The sequence below is a fragment of the Manduca sexta genome, chromosome 3 (assembly GCF_014839805.1).
Source record: "Manduca sexta isolate Smith_Timp_Sample1 chromosome 3, JHU_Msex_v1.0, whole genome shotgun sequence".
In the NCBI taxonomy this organism is placed as follows: domain Eukaryota; kingdom Metazoa; phylum Arthropoda; class Insecta; order Lepidoptera; family Sphingidae; genus Manduca; species Manduca sexta.
In genome coordinates, this window is record NC_051117.1 from 8,701,272 (window position 1) to 8,719,428 (window position 18,157).

At 34.0% G+C, this 18,157-nt stretch overlaps 1 protein-coding gene across 1 annotated transcript in view; it reads right to left on the bottom strand.

Moving 5' to 3' along the window:
- Window positions 1-4,633: 4,633 nt before the first annotated feature.
- LOC115442974 (potassium voltage-gated channel protein Shal) overlaps window positions 4,634-18,157 on the bottom strand; it is a 78,778-nt gene continuing 65,254 nt past the window's right edge. Inside the window, exons 2-6 of the mRNA XM_030168225.2 lie at window positions 12,630-12,792; window positions 11,951-12,139; window positions 11,442-11,594; window positions 7,349-7,465; window positions 4,634-5,424 (exon numbers count right to left, since the gene is read on the bottom strand). Coding sequence (XP_030024085.1) covers window positions 5,326-5,424; window positions 7,349-7,465; window positions 11,442-11,594; window positions 11,951-12,139; window positions 12,630-12,792 — 721 coding nt within the window. The 3' untranslated portion in view covers window positions 4,634-5,325. The remainder of the gene's footprint in view (window positions 5,425-7,348; window positions 7,466-11,441; window positions 11,595-11,950; window positions 12,140-12,629; window positions 12,793-18,157) is intronic.

Below are 18,157 nucleotides of genomic sequence, written 5' to 3' on the forward strand. Positions count from 1 at the left end.
TACTTTTAATACTGATGCTGTACTTGGTGGCAGATGATATCTCAACATTTATGCAAATGTAACCAACGTAAGCATGACAGAAAGATTTGCTCAGGACTCGAATCACTAATGCCGAAAACCGGATCAAATCATCTCTTAAAACCGCTGAATTTGACAAATTTTTCTTACAATAAAAAAATATGGCTGTAATGTAATTTTTTATGTTTTCTGAAGTAACTATTAATTCGTCTTTATGTACTGTCCAAATTTTTCTGTCATTTATATAAGGAAGTAGAAGTGCTAAATTTCCAAATATTTTTAGTAAAAAAAATATTTAGTATAATTCAACAAGGGCTAGAAAAGATCTGTGTGAAAATGACCATTGTTTAGTACTTTCATGTCATCTTTGACATTTTTAATTTCCAGATAATTTTGAGTGAAAGACACTTTCATATAAATTGGGATATTATATCCGAATCTGTATGAGTTCGCCTTTTTATTTCAGATTTTTCATATTTAGGATTAATCCTATTACATTTGGGAAATCATATCCGAACTTGAAAACACTGGCCGCTTTGCAGCATAAATCGAAAACATAACAGTATATAAATAATATTAACACTTCCACTTTACAATAAAAATATTTAAGAAATATATTTTTACAAAAATAAAATAGAAATTAAATAAAACAATTATACAGCCATCACAATCACAGGCATCTATTACATCAAAATTTACAATAAACACGTTCCTTTCATACCTTTTTACCAATAGCACTGGTCCCAAACTGGGATACCTAGTTGGGCACCACATCCGATTGGGATAATAGGTATTATAATATTTAAATACAAAATAATTTAGGATTGTCACGTGTGTCGGATATTTTTGGATACGCGCCATATAGATTATGTATTAAACAATTGCCTTATTGGGGCTTGAATCCACGGACCTCTCATACAAAAACATATTCGTAGTCTAGGTAATATAATAAATGAAATTGACACTGAAATAAACAAATTAAGGAAACGTGTCTTGTAACCGGCCTAAATATTCTTAACCACGTACTTCCTGTCATTTTTAGACTGGTTCGAATAGTTGATAAATATATGGAATACCATTTAGTTAAAACTACAAGCAAAACTGCAGATTTTGCTTGTTAGAATGAAAAGATAAAAAAAAATCTTAACCTTGGTATTTTTCGGATACAATACTACAGACGTAGAACGCAGAGGTCAAACGGATATCACGTCACAAAAAATATATAAAACGTCTTGCGGATATTCATCAAGCGAGAATTCGTGACAACCCTAATCCGATTTAAATATTGATTAGCAGACAGTTTTAAACACTGAGTCAACTTCAAAGTTAAATCGTTAAATAAACACCATGTTAAGCCAATTTTATTGTGTTCAGTTAGCAGACTCCCCTAGGTTAATACGACACTGCACCATCAGGTGTTTGATATGATAAACATTTTTAATAATTACTGGTGTTATATTTAACCTTTATTCTTCATTGACAACCCTAATAAGTTTTGCAATAATCGATATTTTTCTTAATTCACATTATCTCAAACCATCAAATCATAATACAATCAGGGCAAACTCACATAAATTCATTAATAACATACATATTTACAAATCACAAATTCGATACCAATTGCAGTGATATGATGAATTCAGAAGTTTCAAGATGTAATTTGACCTCTCTATATTCTCAAGGACTAATCCAAAATGCCATAGTCCAAAAACATCGTTCCCATTTTTAAAAGTATGGTCAGATCTATTCCCTCTACGAAGGCGGATCCGTCGGTAAGCAATTAGAAGTCTTCAAATCGAAAGACAGATTTGATAGTCGTAAAGGTAAAAGAATAAAAAAAATCCCTATTTACTGGAAAAGACCTGCTGACCTTTTTGAGTCAAATTTTGGAAACAAACGGAAAAATATTTGGTTTAAATTACCACAATACATAACACAATCCATCGAAAAATATTTTGATTTATTTTTTCGATCTCATAGACTCTGAATTCGCCTTATTTCTGCTGAAATCATTCACACAAACACTTAAACGGTTAAATTGTGGCAAGTTAATCAAATTCTACATTTAACAGGACGATAAACAAATTTAAATCTCAAATCGATCACATAACCGACTTGAAAACAGGCCATGAGCCGCAAAGTTGCATAACCGAGATTTTTATAAAAATCAAGTTTATCTAAAATTCACAATCATGAAAATGATGGATGTATAATAGACACAATGAAGCAAGTATGTAGGTTTCAATTGTATTTAATTAGTCGCAACTTGAATGATGCCTACACTTGATTTTTACCAAAATATCAGTCACACAGCTCTTCACTCATGATCAATACACTCGAAACACCACAACATTCCCTTAATTTATACGTTTAAATCGTGGCATTATTGTGGAAGATTTATTATTTTTTTTAACATCAAATTCCCTTCTAATGAACGAAAGTTCGAACTGCTAACTCGCATCCAATGCACCAGTACATTATAACTACAAATACACGTAACTTATAACTATTAAGTAAACTATTACCACATAAATTCAACTATCTATATAACATTACAATAGAGGCAATATGGCGTGTCCATTTTGACAGGAAATAGTATAACTCAAAAAATCCTAATTTTAAGAAAAGATACAATCTTTCGATCTTTGATAATTGCATGAATTACGCTTTTAGACACTTTGTTGGTGGTAGGATATATTTTATATCCGCCCGGTTAGCGACCACCGTACACAAGGTGTCAAAACCCCCCACAGTGGCCCACGTAAGTGTGTTGCGTTCTGAGAGCAGCTTGTGTATATCTAATTCCAAAAGGCCGGCATAATTGTGTCAACTGCCGAGGTTTAATCATCTCTCGTCAGTCGACTTTCTATTTGAAACTAATCTACTAACCATCAGATTCAGTGCGGTCACGTATAAAAAAGGACTAAATGCCATTAATATTTCTCTATTCCAGCCAGAGACGAATGTGTTCTAAATTAACCCGAAATAAATCAGGACATGACATAAAAATGTGATATGCCATAAGGTAATATCATCATCATTAGCCACAGGATATCCATTGAGAATGGGCCACCTGCAAAGACTTCCAGATCGACCTATTGGAAGCGGCCTGCATCCAACGACCTCTTGGATAATAAAAAGCAAATTAAATATTTCTTTGCTAAAACAGATACGACACACTGCCAAAGGTATTCGTACATTACATTCATAAGACGTTCATAACTAGAGAAATCTATTTAAGGGGTCTACTGTCAAAGATCCAAATGGATGTTTAGAAACATCATTACAATACACGTCATGACTCTCATTCCCTGATGTTTATGATAAAAAATACATGAGAATAAACACCTGAGTTTATTTAGGACTTGTATTATATATTATTGTCCGGCCATATGATATATTAGGTTTTAGGAATTTCGGAGTGTGCAGATCGCTTCCGTCAAGTTTATATCGACGGAATAAACAGTCGAATGTTAAAATCTTTGTATCCAATAACATTAAACATTACAAGATATGTATATTATAGGAACATGTTATTCTATCAATTCATTTGTGCTCTATAAGATTTTGAAGGCAAAGGAAATGTTTTGTGCTGAAAAATCAATGACAACGAAAGTGTGCAGTCGCTATAACTATACTGGCTTCTAATGAAGAAATATCGATGGCGCCTACGTAAACTATCATATCTGGAATAAAAAATAAACCGTCGTATCTGATATAGCTATATTCACTTTTTTACTTTTATTATCTAGATACTGTTTACTACCAAACCCATTAAAAAAATTAGTAAATATTTTTTTATAAAATTCTTTTTTTCGTTTCTTTTGTATTAACTGGTTCACCATATCGCAGGACCGTGATTCATGGATGGATTTTGAGGAGGTCTTTGCACAAGATTGGGACATTATAGGCTGATACGATACTCGTGATTCATGGAAGGATCTTGGGGAGGCATTTGCCCAACAGTGGCACATTATACTTGTAGGCTGATACGATACGACTTGAATTAAATGGGTTTGGTAGTAAACAATACCTTGATAATGCTAAAAAGTCAACATAGCAACTTTACCAGATACGACAGTTTACTTAGGAGCCATCGGCACGTATCACTGGGATAATTGTGTGATAATAAATAATCAAAATCATCAGAGAATGAGAGCCGAGACATTGCAACTATCGACTATCCAGGCGATAGTCACAATAATACTATCTACACCTCACTAACGCAGAGTTACAATTCAGTTATGGTACTGAAATAACCGACATCGAAGGCACTAGAGTCCTAGTGGATTAAAAAAAATAAAGAATAATAACTGGGAAATGTACCGAGCTCACAACTCTCTTTAGTTATAGTCCATTATTTCTATGACATATAAACAGGAAACAATCTAACTATCAGGTCTGTTACACCCTTTCGGGGCAACTCCTCCAAATATGAATTACATCGTATACAGAGGACTGCTTACTCGTTTAGAATACGACGGATTATCACGTCAACCGAGAAATTTACGCGAAACGAATAAATCCGTCGTACTAAAAGGGCTAAAATTCGTAGAACGACTTTAACAAAGAACAGTTTACCTCGTTCTATTATTATCAATAACCGGTACGTCTATTTCAAACATGATCTAATTGATATGACTCGAATAACTATTGACTACTATTGAAATTTGAAAACTATTTGTCTTTTCTAATACCGCTTCTCTGAAATACACATTTTCATAATACATCGCTCGTTGTCAATAAATAGAAGCGAATAATTCCCTTCGGTCGTTCATTAACATTTAAATTCTTACATCTACGCTATTCAGATAAAAGAATACTACGCGGCGATAACACGAAAGTCAATCAACTTCTGTCCCACACAGAACACTTCATTCCAAAATAGGAATACAATCTTTCCAATTCCAAAATCAAAATGCATAACGGCATTTTCCTTTATTCAATACAACGCTGGTACCACCGTTTGAATTTGGAATGGAAGCTTAGAATAACATTTTAAAAATAGAATGTAACATGAAATGGAATGAGACGCGCTTCCATTCCGTTATTATTCACATCAATTACCGTTATAGTAACAATATTAACCGTAATACAAATGATAATCCATTGTGTTAGGCAGTATTGTGTTAGACTTATGAAACGTTAAAAATTACACAGATATTTTTTTTTTATAAACTAGTAATTGTTTGGGTAACAGATGACACAGTCAGACTAGGAGTAGGTCTCCTAGAGAGGGTTGATCCTCCGAACGGAGGACCGTTTTGGTTACACGTAGCTTTCCACATGGGAGCTGGTGGACGGCCCCTAGAAGGACGCTTCCACTAAGTAAGTCCCGTCCATCGCAACACCGGTCTGGTTTCCTTGCACCGTGCTACCAGCGGGAATGTATTTACCGCAAGCTTGCTGTGAAACAAAACATTAATATTAATTCAAAATGTGAGGGTGAATGTAAAAAAATATTTCTAAGGTAAATAAACATTTTAGAAAATATATCGCTTCTCTATTTTATAATACTTGGTATAATTTCTTATTTTGAAACGTTTCGCGATCAATTTGCAAATATAATTTTTCTGAATTTTAATTTCAAATATTTGAAGTCTATTTAGTTTAAAATATACTAGTCAGTATGGAAGACTTTTGAGTTGCTTTAACTAAACTTTATATATTATATATAACTAACTACAGGAGTTTATATACTTTACTGACACATAAACATTAAAGCTTTACACCTTAAAAAGCTTCACAATAAGGATTCCACAGAAAAAAACACCGACGCAAAAAATTCAATAAAAAAATACACAAAAGTAAAAGTAAAAATGTGTCAAGTAGCATCGATGTAAGTGTTCTGAATGAAAAGAATAGTGTGCTTACATGCCAATTAAAATTACTTTTTGTAATGTAGACCCACTAGCGAGTAATGTTCATGTAAAAATGATGTATGTGAGAGTAATAATGACTTATTCGTGTGTGGTCGAATTTGAATTATCTAGTTTTCTATATGAATGTCGATGAATTGCATTATTATAAGAATATATCGTTTAAATTCCTTCGAAGAGCATCAAACACCGTTTTTAATTTAAAATTGATTGCTAAATAATTTTTACTTTTTATGAATAAAAGTAAAAATCGTGGCGTTCCATTTTTAAATTTTGCGAGGTGTTTAAGTTAGCTGGCAAGCAAAGAGGCTCTTTCTTAGTAATGTTGCCAATTAAAATTTGTAATATGTGTGCAGTGTGTTGGCATCAGATACTGCATGTTTTATGTTAAAAAACATCACTTAAACATTTATACGACATCATTTATTAACAATTACAACACTTTTGGATCTACTTAGTCGCTTTATTCTTCATTGTTCATTTTAAGCAAATTAAATAAAAGTTACGCAGCTGGGAAGATTGAAGCATCTTTTAATAATTACAATAAAATTACAACTGTTACGTTAGGTTTAAAAATCTTTTCATATATTTTTTGAAATATTTTTTGATTAGAAAGTCAAAGGCAGTAGGCATTTGAAGAATAAAGCAACTCAAATACAATGATACAAGAGGGAAAACAAAAATAATTTACATATCCATAGATTCTCAGCGTAAGTTTAGTTTAAATACACAATAGCGCAAGCTCATAATACAACGACGACATTCATCGGCGTAACTAGATTCGGGGCGCAATGATTTTAAATTTCGAATGAGATAAACTTACGATAAACACTTCTTACGCCAAAGGGAATTCGAGATACATGGCGTAACTTTTTTAAAAACACTTAAAAAAATTCTAATATTTTTAACAAGTAATTTATTTTATTTATATTCTCATTTTTAAATGTAAATTGTATTTCGATATTTTTTATATTATGTAACTATTTCCACAAAACTCTAGTTACGCCTGTGTACAACACACGTAGCGACACATGTGTCGTACGAAGCAACAACATGGTACGCAGCCAACACCCTGCACACATCGAAAGCCAATGACGGATTGTTTAACGAAGGACACCGCACAGCGATACGGATTTCAGATTGCTAAAAAAAAAGATAAAAAAAGAAAATAGGGAAATAAACTGGCTACTGAAAATAAAAAAAAGAACTAACTATTTTATTTCTGTTTTTGGAAAAACATAAATCATTTATAAGTAGATTAGAAATAAGTAGTTGTCAACAAATGGTACACTTAATTTAAATAAAAAAAAACTTGGTATTTTTTTCCTGTTTACTTAATTAATATCCTCTAAAATCTAAAAAAAACACAACTCAACTCGACAAAAATAAAAAAAAATACAATAAAAATAAAAAAGCTAGTTCGGATCGCTGCGCGGCGCCACACAACGTACTGGTAACGGGTCCTCACTGGCCGCCGCCGACACTGACGTGTCGGACGGACGCGACGCGGAAGTGTACCGACGTGCGCCCTTCATCCGACCCTTCCTACTCGACTCTAACAGCAGGACCTGTCAGCCAATTGGAAACTCAACCTTTTTGATAACACTGATGTGAAACTCCTTTCGGGGCTTAACATTATAAATTTAAATTTCAAAATAAAGAGCGCTCTTTCCATTTTTAAATTTAAAGAACAGGGCTTTCATTTAAATTTCATAGTATAAAAATAAAGTGATGTTAGATGTGATGCACATTTGTACCGTCGCAAGACCTTGTTCCATAGTAGTCTACTCTACGGTCAATAGGAAACAAAGATAATGTAAATATTATAGGTGAAACTTCTTTTGAAGTTTATGGATTCCAAAATCAAAAATTCCCCATAAAAGAAATATGCACTCTGGTTTTGCAACCAAATCAAACATTTTTTTTTTCATAATAATAAAAAGGTTTTGGCCAGAAAATATTATGTTAAAAAATCTTATATGAGATATTATTCACAGGATTTTAAAAATATACGCACACTGTCTACGGTCTTCCAAAAAAAGTTTCACGTCCGAAAATTGTTTTGTAGTCAAATACTCAAAATAATACCTAGTGTAGTGTTTTGTAAGAAGAAATTCTAAATAAAACGTGTCAAGTATAGAGTACAGATAATAGACAAATAAAAAAAAACAATAAAAAAGAAAAAAAAAATACACAGATATTTTCTTACAAAGAATTTTATAGAAATCAGAGTTCTGGTACAATGATTTATATCTTTAATTATACAAACTAGCCTCATCAAAAATGTTCTTCATTTCACCAATATGACGAAATTTTTTATTTACTTTTATAACCTTACTTAAAATACTTACCAAAAGTCCGTGGTTCATGACATTAACACAATAAACATGAGTTATTTGGGTTCTATTATTTATATTTAAAAAAAGGAAAATGAATAAGATATATTTTACGCCGTAAACCTCTATTTTGAGATTATATTTTTACTACTATATATTTAACACTAGACGCAGTAGTCAGTAGTTATTGCTGTGCCAGGATAAAATATAAATAAATGGATAATAAAATACATAAACTAATCATTATATCCCTGAAATAGATTGTTTATAAAATCAGGGGTTCTATGCCGTCTAAGGAGGCAAATCCGTCCTCTTCAATTACGAGCGATTTTATTCAAAGACAGCTTTGATAACCGTATAGATACAAGTGCCGAAAAATACCCTATCCTTAAACCACCTATGAAATCTGTCCTTTGATTAGAACGCCTATAATTGCAAACACACGGATTTGCCCCCATAGAAGGAGTAGGGCCTTATTTAAAATTAATTTGGTTCATATTGATAGCTAAATATATGAAAAATGATTTTTTAAATACTATTTATTTACTTTGATCAGTCTATTTCAAAATTAGTAACCAAATTAATTCAAAATTTAAATATTAAAAAATGTATATATTCAGTACATACACTTCACAACATGGCACTAAGCTTCTCATCTGAAGTAAAATTTTGATAGTGGCGAGTTACCACACTTTGCTGTTTAAGCCACAACATTCAGGGCCCTTATTCTGTATGATAGTGTAAACGCGTAACGCGGCCGTGTCATGTTATCTTCGAGAAATGTGCGTGGAATGGTATTCTGTAAGTCAAGTTTCTATAGTCCTAAACATGACGCGTAGTGTTCCTTGCTTGTTACACACTGTTGAAATAACGTGCGGGATAGAGAATAAGGCCCCAGTAAGGCTTGTATAATGATTACGAGTTGCCAATAATTAATAAACGTACGTAAAAGCTCATCACGCCTTTATTTCCGAAGGGGTAAGCAGAGGTGTAATCTAGGCACCCACTTTTCCGCTGTGAGTTCCGTCCTAAAATGTAAAGCGAGCTTATCGTCATACCGAGCACAAACTCCAGACACCGGGCTGACATTGTAGAAATACCCAATATCACTTTCCCCGGCCTGGGATTCGAACCCAGGAAATCAGAACTGTGTGGTACAGCACACGAATACAACGTAATACTACGCCATATTACTTGAACCCAGGACTTCAGAGCGATGTACCGCACACGCAATATTACGCAACAGAAACAGTCGGTTTTAACACTAAAAATATTATTTTAAAGCTTACTAATGTCTTAAAAATCGCACTTACGTTTTTGGTAATTTTTAACTTACGCAATTTCGCTACACCACTTTAAAAATATTCATTACGAAAGTCTATTATAATTTATAAAAAATCTCCTTATACATCTGTTATTAAAACATTTAGCCTTAACAATAAATTTGCATATTTACGATAAATTCACAATTAATAGTAAAGTAAAATGGTTTCATTCATCATCATGGTCATCATCAGTCCACTGTTGGACATAGGAAATATATAAACACACTTATTCTTATAATATTATTCTATAATTACCCTATAATCATTGCTGTATCTCATATAAAATCTACATATCTAGCCACTCCATCCTACAAGAGCAGAATATTAAATTTAAAGTCATATCAAACATATTTTATATTACCTCAATTGATTCTTAATTTTATTTAGCACACATTACGATACATTTTACTATTAACAGTAGCAAGCCACGCATATAACTGATATCGAGTTTCCATTGAATATAAACAGAAACCTCATTTATATGAATATAGTAACATTTTAGTACTAGCCACTGAAATATGTAGCAAGCAACACGGAACAATAAATGCGCAGCGGGGTAACGGGTACTGCGGTGGCGACGGTACCTCGCTTAACGGGTAGATGCGACCGAGGGGACTCACGCACCGCGCCGAACGACCGCGCTTCTGTCAGTAGAACACGCATATTAATAATCTGCTATCGAGATTATATAGTTATATATTTCTTTTCTCAATATAGGTACCAAAACTAGCCTATACGTACTTACGCAGATAAGAAATAAGTAGCGGATACAAAGGTAGTGCTTGAAACTGATGGTATCTTAGCATTACTACTAAAAATTACTTTTAGTACTAGCCATTTAATTTTCACATATTATTCTTTTGCCATTATATTACCTATTCTAGCAAAAACTTTTAACAATAAGTAACAAGCGTTAAGAGGCCTCAATAACTCCCAGAGGAGTAATAGGTACTGCAGTGGCAAATATACCTGACTTAACAGGTAAATGCGCCAAAGGGGAGTCATATTTCATCAAAGAAGTCTCCACGTTTTAATAATGAATGTCAAGATATCGCAGGGTAATTCTAGCACTGCTTTCTAAATTCACTTTACCTCTGAGATCTTTATAATCTACTAAGATATTAATTATCTTATCTCTCTTTTTATATACTCTAATCTCTTTCAATACGTTAGAGAATTTTTATACTACCAACTATAATACTGAAATTGGAGCTACGTAAAACTCTTCAATGTTATACCATTTTACGGTATCTAGATTTCAACCAACCCTTTTTGTACTAAAACTAGCCAGTCGAGTAGCAAACTAGACTAATGAATACATTACGGAGTAAAAAGTACCATTGTTCGGTAGAGCGGTGGCGAAGGTACCTCATTGAATGGGTGTACGAGTGGACTCACGCATCGCACCGAACGTCGGTGTCTCTGTCAAAATCATCATTTCGTTGATGTTCCATTAACATAGTACTTTTATTTTACCACAATCATTTTGACTGAACACACTCTCTACCTTATTAAAAATACAACATTATACACGTATATTGCTATTTATCTTAAAATATTATGTTATAAAAATAGATGTAAGGAAATACATAGATAAATATACATATATGTAAATATAATACAGACTATTATTACTGTCTTTCCTTTTGTATTTCTCGATTTTTAGCTCTATCTACATCTTTACACTCCGTGATAAAAACTTCGAAGTTGCGTGACGACGCAACGCCATTAGTAACGACTTATATTAGAGGGCTATGAATGAAATTTCCACATTCCTTAACATCTAATCTAAATCCCCTAAAGAAGACATAAGTAGCTCAGTATTATATAAATACCCGTAAACTTATACGTTTAACAATATCAAAGATCCCACAGCACATCACCTGATATTTCTGCGGGCAGCAGCCGCAGCGCGCGCAGCACGCGAGCAGCGCCGGCGCGCGGCCCGAGTGCGCGGGCGACGCGAGCGGCGACGGCGAGCCGGGCCGCTTCGCCGCGCCGTTGTACGGGTTCTCCATTTCGACGAACTCGCGGTCCTGGAATTCGTGATTTGGATTTTAGTAGAGGTCCTAAGTATGTGAAGCGGGAATGTGATTTGTAATATCGCACTCTTAATAAAATAATGACCTATACTAAAATTGTTAATGTGTGGGAATCATCAAAAAATTCATTTCTGTCGGCGAAGTTTTTTTTAAGTTGCTATAAAATTTAACTTGTTGAAGATAAGTCAAAAATGAAACATATAGCATGTATAAAAATTAAAAGTAAAAAAGTTTTTTGACGATTCCCACAAATTAATAATTTTGGAATATGTCATTATTTTATTTACTACTATGAATGTATAGTTGACTATTGAACTAGTAAAGATTGATGTATCAGAAGTCATCCATACCGTAGTGCGCTCCAGACATCTGAGCAGATGGTGATGCTGCAACTCGAAAATGTCCTCGTCGCGGCCGGCGTCGTCGAGTTCCACGCCCGACTCTTGCGCAGCGAGCCGCGCCTCGGCAGCCTTCTTCTTGGACACGAACGCAGCGCCAGATGAGGCTTTGGCGATGCGAATACGCGCAAGGCGGGCTTTCTGTAATGTTTAATGGTAAAAAGATGGAAGAAGTGAAGACAATGGATTGAAGTTAGAGTTGGTTTAATAGAATGTGAAATGGAAAGCAAAATAGAAGATTAACAACGACGAAATGTTCTAAGATAGGTTTAAACACCAACTGTTTATCGTTAAAATATCTACTAGATCGTATTATTATGTCGCATACTCCGATAAACTAGTGTTTCATAGAGTGTCTCAATGGTATTAGGCTCGTGTTCGGAATTATTTCTAGATGTGTACAGAACCCAAAATAGGATAAGTTTTTGAAAAATCTATTCATGAGTCTACCGACGTTTCAACAGGATTCAAAATTAGATCAAAAGGTTTGGATAGTTTATTTAAAAATCACCCAAGCAAAACAATTTTAAACCTTTACCCAATATCAAAAACAACTCTTTCATCATCAAACAGCTCCTTAATACCACTAAAATCTTACATCGAAACTAAACCCTTTATTTCTAGTCCATACCCTCTGAGCCTTCCTCTTGTCAGCCCGCTGGTTCTGATGATAGATCCTGGAGAAGTTGGACACGATGACCGGGACAGGCAGGGCGATCACCAGCACTCCTGAGAGGGAGCACACGCCTCCCACTATCTTCCCTGCGATGGTCCCTGGCACCATGTCTCCGTACCTGGAAAGAGAGAGATAGTTTAAGATGAGAGATGCAAGATGGTTTACAAAAATAGTCTTGAAATTTTTATGAATATATACTGGAAGTTCTTTATTATTATAGTTTTTACAAGTTATTCCAAGGTTATTGCATGATTAACAAATATTGATAAGTCATTGTGAAGGTTCATCAAAAAGTGTGGATTATATATCAGTTTTAACCTCAGCCTGAATGTCAGAGTATTGTTACTGAACCACTCAAAACATGATTGCTGTTTATAAGACTTGAAGATGCCGATATCCCATTCTCCCTACAACTTGTGAGAGGACATGATGTTGGTAGGTACTCAACCCTATAATGCATACTCTGATCATTCAATTTATGGGCAGTCACGTAGTGTTGAAAAATTCCATAGAGACAATCTATCGCACGAACAAACCAAACTATTTGACACATACTCGTACGCACTCTTTTGTTTATGATTCACTGAAAAACAAAGACAAGCATACACGTGTGAGCTTCTCAAATATTCCATCGTAAACAATGTAAAAGGAAGTTTTTGTTAACGACGCGTTCGCATCAACTCTATATAGCTTTTGTGAGCTTTTAAAAGCTTTTACAAGTTTTACATTTTAATTATGATAAGTTGTTGAGTAAGTAACAGTATGATGAGATCTTTTATACATGCGAGCCATAATACACTATGATTTTCACCCTACAACGTTCAGTATAGCTAACCAGGAAAATAAAAAACCTCACTACAATTTAGTAAAATATGGAACCAATTTCTTGTACGGACAACTTTAACTGTAAAACTAAAAGCAATAGTGGAATCCACGAAGCATATGTTACTTTCCCGGTCATGCTAGAATTAATTTCTATGGTTTTATAAGTAAATTGTAAAGATCACCGGGAGTCATTAGGAAAATTGACTGTTTTTTTATTCGGACTCGGAAAAGTGACCCCACTGCACCTGATGGTAAGTGGAGCAGGGTCCAATAGAATGTCGACTGACAGGAGATGATTACCCCTCGGCAGTTAATACAATTATGTCGGACTGTTGTAATCGGATATACACAGGCTGATCATCAACGCGACACTTACGTGGGCCACTATGGCGGGTTTTAACACCTTATGTTCGGTGATCGCTATCCAGGCGGATATAAAATATATCCTACCACCAGCAAACTGATATACTAAATTGAATTTGTTTCTCTTCAATAGGTACAAATAACTTATTAAGATAAATAATAGTTTACTTTTATCACGTAAACCAGTAGGGCTTCATCACGTAGGCGTAGCAACAGTATACTAGCTATAAAATGTAATATAAAGCAAAGATCATAGGCTAGTCTAAGAAATACGAAATAACATTATGGCTCTTTAAATATGACTTGAACCAAAGTGTACATAAGGGCGTAATTCCCGCGCGTTCCGAAAACTGCGCGGCTTTCCCACGGCTGTGTTGTCACATTAAAATTTCAGCGATTCGTGTCTTTATTAAGAGTTTATAAATGGTTGGACAAGGGATTATAAGTAATTTTTAAATATAGTATGTTTATTATTGCTTTGAATGACGAGACGAGCTTGCCGTTCAGCTGATGGTAAGCGATACGACCGCCTATAAGCAGTAGAAACACCATCAAACAACTTGAATTTCAAGGTATTGTTTGGTATTCCACTGCGCTCGTCATCCTGAGACATGAGATGTTGAGTCTTATTATGACCAATAGTTGTATTGGCTACAATGCTGCTTGCCGGCAGAAATGAAGTATTATATTCATTGCATCGTTTATAATCATTTGTAACGAATCTAATTACTTTGAACTGTAATATTATAATTGTAGTAAGAAGTTAGTCAAGCAGTCCATTTTAATAATTGACTGAGTCCATCCAAAGGTTGTCTGGAAGAAAATGGCGATAGCAATAAAACCGTGAATTGTCCTTCCATATTATATAAAACTAGTAACTACTGTATCTTTATTTTTCTATTATATCTTAAATGCACAATAAAGAGTTTAAAATAAATAAATAAAAAAAAATACGTAGATTAACCTTTACAATAAAAACATATAAACCTTTAAAAATCTTTTTAGCGCATTAAAAATAGCTACCTATCTCACTTAAGTTTAATTCCACTAGAGGTCGTTGAATTTTCAAGAGAACAATGAATTGACAATGCGTTTTATCGGCAATACGTGTGAACTCGATGTAACATGGGATGCTAGTTTATACTGCGGACTAAGTCTGCTGACATCTGGACTGAATGAATTTTTGATAAATATCCAGTTGGCAATATAAAGTTTGCGTCTGTTACTATAATATTATACCAAAATAAGATATTTTAAAGAATTATTTAAGCATGAAGTATTTACGGGAAATTCCGTTCGTACATATATACATAGTATCACGCTTCTATCCCATAGGGGTAGGCAGAGACTATGGATTGCCATTTTGCACGATTCTGGCATACTTCTCTCGCTTCTTCCACCTTCATCAATCTTTTCATGCATTCTCGCCGGTTCAGGGTACTTTTGACCCGGCCTTCTTAAGACTGTCTGATATTTGAAATTTGAAGGTTCGTTGCAGTCGCCCTCTATCGGATCTACTTTTTAAATAACTTTTAAATTAATATAACAGCGTTATCAAAATTAGGACTGGTTATCGCTGTTTAAGAATTTCGAAGACCTAATTAAATATTTTTTGAAAATAGTCGTAAAAATCCACAAAAATCTCTTTAACTTAATACTCAATGAACATTGTTAACTGTATTTTAATATGTCTCAGTCAAGTACTGTTTTAGATATTTTATATATTTGTTAAGACTATATATTTGTTAAGTTGACTGTTGCAGCCATAATATAATAATAAAAACTTTTTAAAAACCTGCCTTATAAAATTATTATAAGGTAGGTTTTTATATTAAAACGTATCTTATAAAATTATTTATTATTTTACACATAAAATCATCAGATTAAATCGAAGCTTAAACATTGGCTATTAAGCGGCGATTGCTTAGTTGGTTATGGAACGGACTGTCGAGACGCATGTCCGCAGTTTCAAATCCCAAGGGCACACACCTCTGACTTTTCTAAAAAAATATGTGTGTATTCTTTGTGAATTATCGCTTGCTTTAACGGTGAAGGAAAACATCGTGCGGAAACCTGCATACCTGAGAAATTCTCTATAGGAATTTTCGAGGGTGTGTGTAGTCTACCAATCCGCACTAGGTCAGCGTGATGGACTAAGGCCTAATCCCTCTCAGTAGTAGAGGAGGCCCGTGCTCAACAGTGGGACAGTATATAATACAGGGCTGATATTATTATTATTATTATTAAACATTGGCTAATCCGGAGTCACTGCATCTGGCGGAGGACCGTCATGCCTGGCGATCAGCTTTCCAAGACGCAACCAAGTGACAGAGGTCACGATCCTCAGCATTGAGGGAACGATTAGAAAGAGAAAAATTAGGGGCCGTTTAAGTCTTTGTAACGTAACGTAACTTTGTTACGTAACGCAATTTGGGGAGAGGGGGGTCTTGTAAAACGTTACGATGCTTTACAGAGGCTTCGTACAAAGCTTTATGTAACATTGTTTTTTTTATTTTAAAAGAATATCAAAGGCATTTTAACGACTCCGGTATTTTGCGTAAAATAATTAGAAAAAAGGTTGTAACTTTACGGTTACATAACTTTTGGAGGGGGGGGGGGTCAAAAGTCTTCAAAAATTGCATTACGTAATACTTGAACGGCTCCTTTGCTAAAGTGCAAAATGTGCCTCCTCTACGTAGTTGAACTAAATAAATACACGATCCCATAACACAGGTGTGTACCTCAGAAGATAAAGCGTTTACTGACAAAATATGAATCCATATATTTTCATTAAACGCTCCACAAGGCTGAGCCCTTCCCTTTAAAAATAGACTTTATTTATACACCCATAAAGATCATATCTATATTATTGATGTTACGTCATAGAGCAATATGTTATCATGAGCGGACTTTCCGAGTTTCTTTGAAGAATTTAAATTAAAACACGCGGTTAGCACGCGGTGTATTTGTTTATCAAATATAAGGCTTGTCGATGACAGTCAGTTCGATCTTCTGTTAGATATTTATATTCCCAAGAGATTCCAAAAAAAAGCATTCATGTCGAATTGATAACCTCCTCATTTTTTTGAAGTCGGTTAAAAGTCATTTGTACAGAAAATACAATAAATACTTAAATCGATTTAGCCAGTTAAGATGGTATTTTAAGGTGTTTGAGGTTAAATGTTGATATCTGTGAGGAAGTGGGAATATAATTTTGCTTTTTAATTGTTAATTTCAATGATTTATCAATGAAAAATCTAAGAATTTTAATGGTTTATGCTCGTAGCTTGATCAGTTGCCATTGCCTAGTTGAGTTTGCAATCGAATATAAGTCAGTGGATGATGAATATAATATCTTAATATTATAAAATATAAATATCTCTCGTCAGACTCACTATCTGATAGCCAGTCCACTTAGTTAAAGGTAGTGGAGATATCTATACATATTTTAAAACAAAGTCCCGTTTGATGTCTGTTTGTATATTACCGATTTTTTCCAAAATCTACTGAACGAATTTTATAAAATTTGGTATGGAGATGGTTTAGGACCTTAGGAAGGTTATAGGCAATTTTTTATCCCGAAAAATATACGGGACTTTTATCCCGGAAAACTTTTTCACGCGGTAGAAGCTGCGAGAAAAGCTAGTATATCTATATAGCTTATAATATTTTTTAAATGCCATAGCGTGTTTAATAAGTAATTGACTTGATTGGTGAAATCTACAGCCCATTAAAAACATACTACCCAAAGAATAATTATATATGAACTCAAAATAAAACTATTTTTCGGTCACGGGACGGAGTGATCATGAAAGCTACAAGTCTTCGAAACATCGGGCGAAAATCATAGTATAAAAAACCGCGATTAAATCAGAAAAATAGTTTTATTTCAATGTCTAACATTCGCGTAACCATAACCAGTCTTACTTATAAAAAATTCCCAATACTATGCTTAAAACACAAATGTACTCGATCAGCTGTAAGTCAAAACCCGCCATCTTGCCTCTTAATAAGGTTTAAACCAGGAACTGGTAATGTTTGTGACAGTTATTTAAGCAGTTCTTAACCACCTCTTAACGCTAGAACAAGTTTATAAGTAACACTGAATAAATCGTTGTCTAGTTTCCTGACTTAAAAAATAGACTTAAAAAGTAGACGTATTTTTATTTATTTATTTGTTTATTAAACACAAATCGGGTTACAATCATGAATGCAACATATTATGACATGAAAAATAATTCCTGGACTATAATTATAACCCAAAACATGTGCTCTAGAAAGTAAAAGTTACATAC